This window comes from Cherax quadricarinatus, chromosome 5, assembly GCF_038502225.1.
Source record: "Cherax quadricarinatus isolate ZL_2023a chromosome 5, ASM3850222v1, whole genome shotgun sequence".
NCBI classification, from domain to species: domain Eukaryota; kingdom Metazoa; phylum Arthropoda; class Malacostraca; order Decapoda; family Parastacidae; genus Cherax; species Cherax quadricarinatus.
In genome coordinates, this window is record NC_091296.1 from 59,782,379 (window position 1) to 59,797,180 (window position 14,802).

At 45.3% G+C, this 14,802-nt stretch overlaps 1 protein-coding gene across 1 annotated transcript in view; it reads right to left on the reverse strand.

Moving 5' to 3' along the window:
• Nucleotides 1–963: 963 nt before the first annotated feature.
• The window catches only part of LOC128684729 (uncharacterized), a 219,151-nt gene continuing 205,312 nt past the window's right edge, over nucleotides 964–14,802 (reverse strand). Inside the window, exons 16-18 of the mRNA XM_070102776.1 lie at nucleotides 14,463–14,630; nucleotides 7,695–7,789; nucleotides 964–1,890 (exon numbers count right to left, since the gene is read on the reverse strand). Of these exons, the coding sequence (XP_069958877.1) occupies nucleotides 1,678–1,890; nucleotides 7,695–7,789; nucleotides 14,463–14,630 (476 nt within the window). The 3' untranslated portion in view covers nucleotides 964–1,677. The remainder of the gene's footprint in view (nucleotides 1,891–7,694; nucleotides 7,790–14,462; nucleotides 14,631–14,802) is intronic.

Below are 14,802 nucleotides of genomic sequence, written 5' to 3' on the forward strand. Positions count from 1 at the left end.
GGGAACACCCTGGTCAGGGTTCCACCCAGGCAACCTGGTCACTGCATGAGGAACACCCTGGTCAGGGTTCCACCCAGGCAACCTGGTCACTGCATGGGGAACACCCTGGTCAGGGTTCCACCCAGGCAACCTAGTCACTGCATGAGGAACACCGTGGTCAGGGTTCCACCCAGGCAACCTGGTCACTGCATGGGGAACACCCTGGTCAGGGTTCCACCCAGGCAACCTGGTCACTGCATGAGGAACACCGTAGTCAGGGTTCCACCCAGGCAACCTGGTCACTGTATGGGGAACACCGTGGTCAGGGTTCCACCCAGGCAACCTGGTCACTGCATGGGGAACACCCTGGTCAGGGTTCCACCCAGGCAACCTGGTCACTGCATGGGGAAGACCGTGGTCAGGGTTCCACCCAGGCAACCTGGTCACTGCATGGGGAACACCCTGGTCAGGGTTCCACCCAGGCAACCTGGTCACTGCATGGGGAACACCCTGGTCAGGGTTCCACCCAGGCAACATGGTCACTGCATGAGGAACACCGTGGTCAGGGTTCCACCCAGGCAACATGGTCACTGCATGGGGAACACCCTGGTCAGGGTTCCACCCAGGCAACCTGGTCACTGCATGGGGAACACCGTGGTCAGGGTTCCACCCAGGCAACATGGTCACTGCATGAGGAACACCCTGGTCAGGGTTCCACCCAGGCAACCTGGTCACTGCATGAGGAACACCCTGGTCAGGGTTCCACCCAGGCAACCTGGTCACTGCATGGGGAACACCCTGGTCAGGGTTCCACCCAGGCAACCTGGTCACTGCATGAGGAACACCCTGGTCAGGGTTCCACCCAGGCAACCTGATCACTGCATGAGGAACACCCTGGTCAGGGTTCCACCCAGGCAACCTGGTCACTGCATGAGGAACACCCTGGTCAGGGTTCCACCCAGGCAACCTGGTCACTGCATGAGGAACACCCTGGTCAGGGTTCCACCCAGGCAACCTGGTCACTGCATGAGGAACACCCTGGTCAGGGTTCCACCCAGGCAACCTATTTTATTTTTGTTAAGTCACAGTTATCTATTACGTAATTTATTACCAATATGGTACGGCCGTGACGGTAAAACCACAAGACTACGTTACCATTTCTGTGTAAGTCACACTGACCTCCAGTGACTTAAGATGAACATTGAATCGCGGGGTCACCCTAGAAACAATAATGTTGATGTGGTGCAGGTAACATTTAAGACGGTGGAAATTATCCACTGGTATCATCAGTGACGTCGTTTTCAAATAATGAATTACAACTTTTTAAAGAAATCGCCAGGATTTTTTATTAAAAATCTTAGCGAATTGTACATTTTTGGAGATAACGTCACTTATTTTGTTGTTACAACACCACGAGGACGCAGAATCTGTACATGTGGTATTCATGTTACTATCTTGATGGGTAATTTTGTACCTATACTTACATACTTGATAGGATAATTATTTTCAGCACCCAGCCAAGCTGAATGATGTAATTTTGAGAAAAGCATAATTTTGTCATAATTTTGATAATATTTAGTGCAGCATATCCCCCTCCCCCCCAAAAAAAATATATCCTTGGCAACTTAGGAATCGCGATTATTTTTAATAAAGAAAATTAGACTTGTTTAGAGTTAATGCTTTAGGATTGTTGATTCTCTAGACAAAACTCTCGTTGTTTTGTCTGGTGCAGTTGATCTTAAGTGTGTAGTACTTGTGGTCGTTGGAGGTGATGTGAGGCAGGTCCACTGAGTGAAGTGGCTGTGGGCGTGGGCTGAGGTGGCGGTGTGGGCGGGGCAGCGTCGAGGAATGAGTAGGGTGAGTGGGGACGTACGTGTGAGAGCTCCTCTCACTGCTTGGACTGTCTGGGACCTGATAAGTCAGAGAAGATACACTTGAACTTCATGACGATGATGCACACTACAAATTTACTTGAAAAAGGAAATAATTGAAATACAGTGGACCCCCGCATAACGATTACCTCCGAATGTGACCAATTATGTAAGTGTATTTATGTAAGTGCATTTGTACGTGTATGTTTGGGGGTCTGAAATGGACTAATCTACTTCACAATATTTCTTATGGGAACAAATTCGGTCAGTACTGGCACCTGAACATACTTCTGGAGTGAAAAAATATTGTTAACCGGGGGTCCACTGTATATTCTTTGGGAAAACCGTTTTTGTTCATCTGTATTCAAAAGTCCCCTCAAGGGGATGGGGCTCTTGATCTAGGGAATTGGATCTGTGCTCCGGTTCCCTGAATTAAGCCTGAATACCTTCCATCATCCACCCCGTATAATCCCTACGGGTTTAGCGCTCCCCATAATATCAACTATAACAACCACAATTACTACTATAACAAGTGTTACAGCCACTACAACAGCCACTGTTTGTTACAAGCGTCTACAACAGCCACTGTTTGTTACAAGCGTCTACAACAGCCACTGTTTGTTACAAGCGTCTACAACAGCCACTGTTTGTTACAAGCGTCTACAACAGCCACTGTTTGTTACAAGCGTCTACAGCAGCCACTGTTTGTTACAAGCGTCTACAACAGCCACTGTTTGTTACAAGCGTCTACAACAGCCACTGTTTGTTACAAGCGTCTACAACAGCCACTGTTTGTTACAAGCGTCTACAACAGCCACTGTTTGTTACAAGCGTCTACAACAACCACTGTTTGTTACAAGCGTCTACAACAGCCACTGTTTGTTACAAGCGTCTACAACAGCCACTGTTTGTTACAAGCGTCTACAACAGCCACTGTTTGTTACAAGCGTCTACAACAACCACTGTTTGTTACAAGCGTCTACAACAGCCACTGTTTGTTACAAGCATCTACAGCAGCCACTGTTTGTTACAAGCGTCTACAGCAGCCACTGTTACAACAAGCGTCTACAGCAGCCACTGTTATAACAAGCGTCTACAGCAGCCACTACAACAAGCGTCTACAACAGCCACTGTTACAACAAGCGTCTACAGCAGCCACTGTTACAACAAGCGTCTACAGCAGCCACTGTTACAAAAAGCGTCTACAACAGCCACTGTTACAACAAGCGTCTACAACAGCCACTGTTACAACAAGCGTCTACAACAGCCACTGTTACAACAAGCGTCTACAGCAGCCACTGTTACAACAAGCGTCTACAGCAGCCACTGTTACAACAAGCGTCTACATCAGCCACTGTTACAACAAGCGTCTACAGCAGCCACTGTTACAACAAGCGTCTACAACAGCCACTGTTACAACAAGCGTCTACAACAGCCACTGTTACAAAAAGCGTCTACAACAGCCACTGTTACAACAAGCGTCTACAACAGCCACTGTTACAACAAGCTTCTACAACAGCCACTGTTACAACAAGCGTCTACATCAGCCACTGTTACAACAAGCGTCTACAGCAGCCACTGTTACAACAAGCGTCTACAACAGCCACTGTTACAACAAGCGTCTACAACAGCCACTGTTACAAAAAGCGTCTACAACAGCCACTGTTACAACAAGCGTCTACAACAGCCACTGTTACAACAAGCTTCTACAACAGCCACTGTTACAACAAGCGTCTACAACAGTCACTGTTACAACAAGCGTCTACAACAGCCACTGTTACAACAAGCTTCTACAACAGCCACTGTTACAACAAGCTTCTACAACAGTCACTGTTACAACAAGCGTCTACAACAGTCACTGTTACAACAAGCTTCTACAACAGCCACTGTTACAACAAGCGTCTACAACAGTCACTGTTACAACAAGCGTCTACAACAAACAGCCACTGTTACAACAAGCTTCTACAACAGCCACTGTTACAACAAGCGTCTACAACAGCCACTGTTACAACAAGCATCTACAACAGCCACTGTTACAACAAGCGTCTACAACAGCCACTGTTACAACAAGCGTCTACAACAGCCACTGTTACAACAAGCGTCTACAACAGCCACTGTTACAACAAGCGTCTACAACAGCCACTGTTACAACAAGCGTCTACAACAGCCACTGTTACAACAAGCGTCTACAACAGCCACTGTTACAACAAGCGTCTACAACAGCCACTGTTACAACAAGCGTCTACAACACCCACCTCAACCCGCCTTTAATAAGATATTCATTTATTCATGAAGGTCTCTGATGGCCTCGCTAGCAAAAAAAAAAATATCAGTCTTTGATATACATTAGAGACAAACTCCCCCCTAGGCAGCCTTCACTCTAAATCCAACTACATCCGTATTTTAAGTAATTTGAGCTGCAGCCGATTACAAGCTAAAGACACCCTAAAGACCGCATATACTGGCGGCCACTCGTTTGGGTAAGCTTGCCATTAGGTCTAATTGCCTGTGTGTTTAATATGTAAAATGATCCGAAATGATTCTCATGAATACACTTAGTTGTTAACCCAAGTCTTGTATAATAAATGACTTTCTCTTAGATCGTCAACAACAACAATAACAATAATGAATTAATATCAATTTTTAAAGGAATGGACTGGTAAGCCAGTGGAAGGCCTCAGCCACATGACCAAAAGCTCTAGTGGCGGGTCATCATATAACTAAGACCCGCGCCAGGAAGCAGTTGTCCTGTTTCCTGGCGAATCTTACCCAACCTAACAACAACAGTAATAATAATAATAATCCTAGTGAAAGAGCTGCAATTCATCTGTTACACCAAAAAAAAAAAAAAAATTTTAATCACTAAAATGCAAATTAAAATCTGAGGGAGGTAATATTGTCCTGATAAATGATAGTGGAACGGAAACCCGTCATCTTTTTACGCAGTGGTAGGATTTCTGGTGTTTTCTTTTTGTTTGATAAACACGCAAGATGCTACTTCTGTTTACACTTAGTTCATATTACACATACAAGTTTGTGTATATAAACCCATCTGAGTTTTCTTATATTTTTCTTAATAATTCTAGTTCTTATGTTATTGCACTTCATCTCCATGGGTACGTGGAAAAGAACTCTTCCTCCGTAAGACATGCGTGTCGAATGAGGCGACTAAAATGCCGGGAGCAAGAGACTAGTAACCCCTTCTACTGTATAAATTGCTAAATTTAAAAAGAGATGAATATTTTGAAGTTGGGATGTTTGAATGTGTGTGCATGCAGTAGAGATGAAGAGTTGATTGTGAATTGACGAGAAAAAGAGAGCGGTAAGGGAGAAAAAGGTGAAATATAAGAGGCTTTTACATAGCAGAAGTGATGTAAGTAGGGTGGAATATATGGAAAGCAAAAGAGAGATTAACAGAGTGGCGAGTGAGTGTTAAAGGAGAGCAAATAAGAGAGTGGTGTGTGTGCTGCCAACAGTTTTTTGCTGATAACAAGAGAAACCTGTAGTGAGATTAATAAATTATGAAAGCCTACTAACGAATGAATTTAACACAAAAAAGAGGCGAATTATTAGATGGGTAGGCGTAGCTATTGAGAAGATGGATAGAATATTCTGAGGAGCTATTAAATGTTGATGAAGAGAGAAAAGCAGTGATTTCGTGCATTGGCCAGGAGGAATAACATCTTTTAGGAGTGAGAAAAAGCTAGTTATAAATGTGGGGGAGGTGCATGTGGCAGTAGGTAAAATGGAAGAGGATGTAGCAGCAATTTTCTGTCAAGTATATATATGATTTAAGCGGCTAATTCGCGAGGAACTTTCCAAAACAGAAATACATTCCCCCAAACATACAGAGAGTTTTTGTTCCTTTATAACGAAACGCATGGAAGTTTGATACCTGGAGTTTACCTGGAGAGAGTTCCGGGGGTCAACGCCCCCGCGGCCCGGTCTGTGACCAGGCCTCCTGGTGGATCAGAGCCTGATCAACCAGGCTGTTACTGCTGGCTGCACGCAATCCAACGTACGAGCCACAGCCCGGCTGGTCAGGTACCGACTTTAGGTGCTTGTCCAGTGCCAGCTTGACAAGCACCTAAAGTCGGTACCTGACTAGCCCGGTTGTGGCTCGTACGTTGGATTGCGTGCAGCCAGCAGCAACAGCCTGGTTGATCAGGCTCTGATCCTCCAGGAGGCCTGGTCACAGACCGGGCCGCGGGGGCGTTGACCCCCGGAACCTGTCAGGCCATAAACTATATTGTTTCCTGTGTTGCCTTGCGCATCCCTACACATCCTAGTTGTACTAGAAATGTTGCTTGATCGAATTAGCGATGTATATAATTATATATATATATATATATATATATATATATATATATATATATATATATATATATATATTTATATATATTTTATATATATATATATATATATATATATATATATATATATATATATATATATATATATATATATATATATATATATATATATATATATATATATATATATAACCCTGAGAAATACACTTCAGTCATCTATATACACAGATATATACATCTCTCGGTGTATAATTATATAAAAACTTGCGCCTATACACTAGCAAAACACCTTTATTATAAATAATTTACGAAAATCTCAGATTTTTCTATTAATTTCATTGAAAAAATCAGCGCGTTGAAGAATGTTAAGTATTATAAGAGGGTACATTTAATACTAACAATGATGCGCAGGAGGGTAATTATAGTGGCCTCGTATTATTAAAGACAGGCTCACTTACCCTCACTCTAAAAGTTACTTAGCAAGTGTGTATTTATGTTCTTTACTACTTAATTGGCTATTAACACTCCCCCTCCCTCTGGTTCACCTCGGCAGCGAGGAGTGATGTTGGTTTTGCCCGTGTTTATCATGCATAGCACTAATGATATTCTCTCTCTCTGGTATAAAGTACTAAACCCGTTTGGATTATACAGCTCAATAACAAACTGCGGCTAGCTGGGGATCGAACCCCGTGTTATTTTAGCCTGCCTCGTGGGAAGCAAGTAAAAATTCACGACTCTCTAACCACTGGGAACACGAGTTCTATCTCCGGGTAGCCGCAGTTTGTTATTGCTTAAAACCACTTGTTTGTGGTTTCATTAAACAGCTTAGTATTGAAAGTTTGATCCTCCGTCCGCTGAGATAGGTTACGGCTTTCTAAATGGACTCACTAGGTTATTACCTACTAATAGGGGGCAAGAAGCCACTACCTAGCATCTTCCCAAGCATAGGACAGCAGTTCCTAACATCTCCCACGAAAATTGCATCGTTAGTGCCCAAGAGTCTTCTAAGGCTCAAAGCAATTACTTAAGAAATTTACCTGTTGCTCATTACGAATATATGAGATTTCCCTCCGAGGTTCATTAAGAGCTGCAGAAATTCACCTGAGACTCATCACCAAGACTCACCTGGGGAGGTGAACCCAATACCAAATAATATGAAACTTCGGTAAGAACCTCCGGAGGGGTGATACATGCAGCTGTACGGAAACTGACTGAGCACTCACCTGGGGTTCTTGAACTTCGGTAAGAACCTCCGGAGGGGTGATACATGCAGCTGTACGGAAACTGACTGAGCACTCACCTGGGGTTCTTGAACTTCGGTAAGAACCTCCGGAGGGGTGATACATGCAGCTGTACGGAAACTGACTGAGCACTCACCTGGGGTTCTTGAACTTCGGTAAGAACCTCCGGAGGGGTGATACATGCAGCTGTACGGAAACTGACTGAGCACTCACCTGGGGTTCTTGAACTTCGGTAAGAACCTCCGGAGGGGTGATACATGCAGCTGTACGGAAACTGACTGAGCACTCACCTGGGGTTCTTGAACTTCGGTAAGAACCTCCGGAGGGGTGCCATCGTCTTCTGCGACGGCATCAAGAGAGCCAACTGTCAACGGTGCCAGCGGCACTGAAAATGAACCATACATGTCCATCACATAACTGAACCATAACATCACCATCACACACTGACTGCCTTCTACACTACTTCAATCATTAGTTTTAAATTCTTTCCATAGACACCAATCATTTTATCATATACATTTGTCCAACCTATTTTTTATATGGAAATTATCCAAGGTGTTAACATTAACATGTTACTCCACTTTTAACGTATTCTCACGTAATCTCTTGAAATATATATATATATATATATATATATATATATATATATATATATATATATATATATATATATATGTCGTGCCGAATAGGCAGAACTTGCCATCTTGGCTTAAATAGCAACGCTCATCTTGCCATATATATATATATATATATATAGTGCACGTTTTATTTCTATTTTGACTGAAGAAGTCATTCGGGGCGAAACGTTTGCTTGATAAATGTCTTGATCAGCAGAGGCGTGTCTTTACCTACAAACTCGAGATAAGTCGTAATAGGCGACTGTCAGAGAATAATCAGAAGAATGGAAGGGAACCTGTATCGCGGTCCTGACCGGTTCAGCGCTGGATCTGCTACCAGTCAGGACCACGAACTTGTATCAGCATACCAATTCCACTATTTCATCATATAATACTCCACGCCAAACCCCACTTGAAGGATTAATGAGCAACAACTCACACTGCAGTCTATTTGCAAATACCTTTTGCTATTCATCAGTAATATTGCAACTTAATAATGGGGCAAGTCGAGTCTTTTACGCTGGTATTCAGGAGCACAGCTGAATTTCTTGAGAGGATGATTCTTCTAGGAGGATGGGAGGGGGACAGTAACTTGAGGCAGGTGAACGGCTCGTGGTCCGAGGAACTGGAAATGCCTTCCTACTCACTGGATCAAACCTTGCTAGCTCCTGTTGACTGCGATCTTTCTCTGTATATACCCGCCAGTTTCTGCGTTGTGCATTTATATATATATATATATATATATATATATATATATATATATATATATATATATATATATATATATATATATATATATATATGTCGTGCCGAATAGGCAGAACTTGCGATCTTGGCTTAAATAGCAACGCTCATCTTGCCATATAGGACAAGTGAAAATTTGTGTATGCAATAATTTCGCCAAAATCATTCTGAACCTAACGAAAAAAATATATTTCACTGTTTGTTTAGTATTAAATTATTGTAAACAAATCTAAAATATATTTAGTTGGGTTAGGCTAAAATAAATTCTTCTTGTTATAATAAGGTTAGGTAAGTTTTCTAAGATTCTTCTGGTGCAAAATTAAAATTTTTTACATTAACATTAATGAAAAAAATATATCTTTAAACGTATAAGAGAAAATTTCAGAAAAGATTTAATTTTAAATCAGCTCTTGCTAATTGACCAGTTTTACATATTCGGCACGACATATATATATATATATATATATATATATATATATATATATATATATATATATATATATATATATATATATATAAATGCTGAATAGGTAAAACTTGCTATTTTGGCTTAAATAGCAACGCACTTCTTGCCGAATATGGCAAGCGAAAATTTATGTATGCAATAATTTCGCAAAAATCATTCTGAACCTAACGAAAAAAATATTTCATTGTGTGGTACGTCATTAATCTCTAGTTCCTATGAATCATCCCTGGATCCACCCACAGGTAGACAGCAGGGCGGTAGTTGAACCCTAGCATCATCCACAGGTAGACAGCAGGGCGGTAGTTGAACCCTAGCATCATCCACAGGTAGACAGCAGGGCGGTAGTTGAACCCTAGCATCATCCACAGGTAGACAGCAGGGCGGTAGTTGAACCCTAGCATCATCCACAGGTAGACAGCAGGGCGGTAGTTGAACCCTAGCATCATCCACAGGTAGACAGCAGGGTGGTAGTTGAACCCTAGCATCATCCACAGGTAGACAGCAGGGCGGTAGTTGAACCCTAGCATCATCCACAGGTAGACAGCAGGGCGGTAGTTGAACCCTAGCATCATCCACAGGTAGACAGCAGGGCGGTAGTTGAACCCTAGCATCATCCACAGGTAGACAGCAGGGCGGTAGTTGAACCCTAGCATCATCCACAGGTAGACAGCAGGGTGGTAGTTGAACCCTAGCATCATCCACAGGTAGACAGCAGGGCGGTAGTTGAACCCTAGCATCATCCACAGGTAGACAGCAGGGCGGTAGTTGAACCCTAGCATCATCCACAGGTAGACAGCAGGGCGGTAGTTGAACCCTAGCATCATCCACAGGTAGACAGCAGGGCGGTAGTTGAACCCTAGCATCATCCACAGGTAGACAGCAGGGCGGTAGTTGAACCCTAGCATCATCCACAGGTAGACAGCAGGGTGGTCGTTGAACCTTAGCATCATCCACAGGTAGACAGCAGGGCGGTAGTTGAACCCTAGCATCATCCACAGGTAGACAGCAGGGCGGTAGTTGAACCTTAGCATCATCCACAGGTAGACAGCAGGGCGGTAGTTGAACCCTAGCATCATCCACAGGTAGACAGCAGGGCGGTAGTTGAACCCTAGCATCATCCACAGGTAGACAGCAGGGCGGTAGTTGAACCCTAGCATCATCCACAGGTAGACAGCAGGGCGGTAGTTGAACCCTAGCATCATCCACAGGTAGACAGCAGGGCGGTAGTTGAACCCTAGCATCATCCACAGGTAGACAGCAGGGCGGTAGTTGAACCCTAGCATCATCCACAGGTAGACAGCAGGGCGGTAGTTGAACCCTAGCATCATCCACAGGTAGACAGCAGGGCGGTAGTTGAACCCTAGCATCATCCACAGGTAGACAGCAGGGCGGTAGTTGAACCCTAGCATCATCCACAGGTAGACAGCAGGGCGGTAGTTGAACCCTAGCATCATCCACAGGTAGACAGCAGGGCGGTAGTTGAACCCTAGCATCATCCACAGGTAGACAGCAGGGCGGTAGTTGAACCCTAGCATCATCCACAGGTAGACAGCAGGGCGGTAGTTGAACCCTAGCATCATCCACAGGTAGACAGCAGGGCGGTAGTTGAACCTAGCATCATCCACAGGTAGACAGCAGGGTGGTAGTTGAACCTAGCATCATCCACAGGTAGACAGCAGGGCGGTAGTTGAACCCTAGCATCATCCACAGGTAGACAGCAGGGCGGTAGTTGAACCCTAGCATCATCCACAGGTAGACAGCAGGGCGGTAGTTGAACCCTAGCATCATCCACAGGTAGACAGCAGGGCGGTAGTTGAACCTTAGCATCATCCACAGGTAGACAGCAGGGCGGTAGTTGAACCCTAGCATCATCCACAGGTAGACAGCAGGGCGGTAGTTGAACCTTAGCATCATCCACAGGTAGACAGCAGGGCGGTAGTTGAACCTAGCATCATCCACAGGTAGACAGCAGGGTGGTAGTTGAACCTTAGCATCATCCACAGGTAGACAGCAGGGTGGTAGTTGAACCTTAGCATCATCTACAGGTAGACAGCAGGGTGGTAGTTGAACCTTAGCATCATCCACAGGTAGACAGCAGGGTGGTAATTGAACCCTAGCATCATCCACAGGTAGACAGCAGGGTGGTAATTGAACCCTAGCATCATCCACAGGTAGACAGCAGGGTGGTAGTTGAACCTTAGCATCATCCACAGGTAGACAGCAGGGCGGTAGTTGAACCTTAGCATCATCCACAGGTAGACAGCAGGGTGGTAGTTGAACCTTAGCATCATCCACAGGTAGACAGCAGGGTGGTAATTGAACCCTAGCATCATCCACAGGTAGACAGCAGGGTGGTAATTGTACCCTAGCATCATCCACAGGTAGACAGAAGGGTGGTAGTTGAACCCTAGCATCATCCACAGGTAGACAGAAGGGTGGTAGTTGAACCCTAGCATCATCCACAGGTAGACAGAAGGGTGGCAGTTGAACCCTAGCATCATCCACAGGTAGACAGAAGGGTAGTCGTTGAACCCTAGCATCATCCACAGGTAGACAGCAGGGTGGTAGTTGAACCCTAGCATCATCCACAGGTAGACAGCAGGGTGGTAGTTGAACCCTAGCATCATCCACAGGTAGACAGCAGGGTGGTAGTTGAACCTTAGCATCATCCACAGGTAGACACCAGGGTAGTAGTTGAACCCTAGCATCATCCACAGGTAGACAGCAGGGTGGTCGTTGAACCTTAGCATCATCCACAGGTAGACAGCAGGGTGGTAGTTGAACCCTAGCATCATTCACAGGTAGACAGCAGGGTGGTAGTTGAACAATAGCATCATCCACAGGTAGACAGCAGGGTGGTAGTTGAACCTTAGCATCATCCACAGGTAGACAGCAGGGTGGTAGTTGAACCCTAGCATCATCCACAGGTAGACAGCAGGGTGGTCGTTGAACCTTAGCATCATCCACAGGTAGACAGCAGGGTGGTAGTTGAACCCTAGCATCATCCACAGGTAGACAGCAGGGTGGTAGTTGAACCTTAGCATCATCCACAGGTAGACAGCAGGGTGGTAGTTGAACCTTAGCATCATCCACAGGTAGACAGCAGGGTGGTCGTTGAACTTTAGCATCATCCACAGGTAGACAGCAGGGTGGTAGTTGAACCCTAGCATCATCCACAGGTAGACAGCAGGGTGGTAGTTGAACCCTAGCATCATCCACAGGTAGACAGCAGGGTGGTAGTTGAACCTTAGCATCATCCACAGGTAGACAGCAGGGTGGTAGTTGAACCTTAGCATCATCCACAGGTAGACAGCAGGGTGGTAGTTGAACCTTAGCATCATCCACCGGTAGACAGCAGGGTGGTCGTTGAACCTTAGCATCATCCACAGGTAGACAGCAGGGTGGTAGTTGAACCCTAGCATCATCCACAGGTAGACAGCAGGGTGGTAGTTGAACCCTAGCATCATCCACAGGTAGACAGCAGGGTGGTAGTTGAACCCTAGCATCATCCACAGGTAGACAGCAGGGTGGTAGTTGAACCTTAGCATCATCCACAGGTAGACAGCAGGGTGGTCGTTGAACCTTAGCATCATCCACAGGTAGACAGCAGGGTGGTAGTTGAACCCTAGCATCATCCACAGGTAGACAGCAGGGTGGTAGTTGAACCCTAGCATCATCCACAGGTAGACAGCAGGGTGGTAGTTGAACCCTAGCATCATCCACAGGTAGACAGCAGGGTGGTAGTTGAACCTTAGCATCATCCACAGGTAGACAGCAGGGTGGTAGTTGAACCCTAGCATCATCCACAGGTAGACAGCAGGGTGGTAGTTGAACCTTAGCATCATCCACAGGTAGACAGCAGGGTGGTAGTTGAACCTTAGTATCATCCACAGGTAGACAGCAGGGTGGTAGTTGAACCCTAGCATCATCCACAGGTAGACAGCAGGGTGGTAATTGAACCCTAGCATCATCCACAGGTAGACAGCAGGGTGGTAGTTGAACCTTAGCATCATCCACAGGTAGACAGCAGGGTGGTAGTTGAACCTTAGCATCATCCACAGGTAGACAGCAGGGTGGTCGTTGAACCTTAGCATCATCCACAGGTAGACAGCAGGGTGGTCGTTGAACCCTAGCATCATCCACAGGTAGACAGCAGGGTGGTAGTTGAATCTTAGCATCATCCACAGGTAGACAGCAGGGTGGTCGTTGAATCTTAGCATCATCCACAGGTAGACAGCAGGGTGGTAATTGAACCCTAGCATCATCCACAGGCAGACAGAAGGGTCGAGTTGAACCCTAGCATCATCCACAAGTAGACAGAAGGGTGGTAGTTGAACCCTAGCATCATCCACAGGTAGACAGCAGGGTGGTAGTTGAACCCCAGCATCATCCACAGGTAGACAGCAGGGTGGTAGTTGAACCCTAGCATCATCCACAGGTAGACAGCATGGTGGTAATTGAACCCTAGCATCATCCACAGGTCGACAGCAGGGTGGTAGCTGACCCTCAGAACCCTCCACAAGTAGACAACTGATTGTCAGACGATCTCCGCGACGTTCCTCCCTCACCTTCCTGACATCGCATAGTGAGACTCTCTCCCTGACTTCCATTTTGACTATTTTCCGGCATTCAGGCGTTCGAAGAATTCTCAGTGTGATGGTTTCATTTTCGCTCATGAATATTTACGCATTGACTCCAGTTTTGAGCGCCTGAATTCAAGCAGTTCAATTCTCTTCGCTTGACTCATCTGCCTGTGAGTGATGGGAGGAATGTGTTTACCTCGCACGCCACAGGAACTGAAAGTCTTTTACTAGGTTCAACTCAGCGCTCACTCTAGACCCCCCCCCTTCCCCGAGTTATTTTTGTGACTGTTAGTGATCATTGTAAATGTGTTATTATGGTTGGTACGAAAAGGTGTTTATCGCCTAGTGCGGGTTCATTGCTTAATGAATCTCTTCAGAATACTGATTGAAGTAATTGTTGTTGAGAATGATATCCCCGGTTCTCTCTCTCTCTCTCCACCTTATTCCCTTCGTTTTCAGCTATCTACTGTACCTCATTATTCTCTCTCTCTCTCTCTCTCTCTCTCTCTCTCTCTCTCTCTCTCTCTCTCTCTCTCTCTCTCTCTCTCTCTCTCTCTCTCTCTCTCTCTCTCTCTCTCTCTCTCTCTCTCTCTCTGTATATCTCTCCCAACACATCCCTCATTACTGTCACAGACTCTGAGTGTTTACCTTCCTCTCTGGGTTTGTTGTTATCTGCCGCCACGTCCGGAAGTCTGCGCCGGCGCCGGCATCGGGAACGCGTCGCCACCGCCAGCAGCGTCAGGATGAGGACGAAGCCGCTCACAGCACCCAGGAACACCAGCAGGAGGTGCGAAGATTCAGCGGTACTCGAGTCATCTTAAAAAAAAAAAACACACACACATAAATGAATAATAATTTCCGCCCGGTGTCAGTAGCTCACTGTAAAAACAATCGGATAATGTTATGGTAATGCCTCATTATTTTTAATGTGTTGTTTCTCGGAATCACCTTTTTTTTCTTACACTATATTCTTGTCGAAAATGTATTT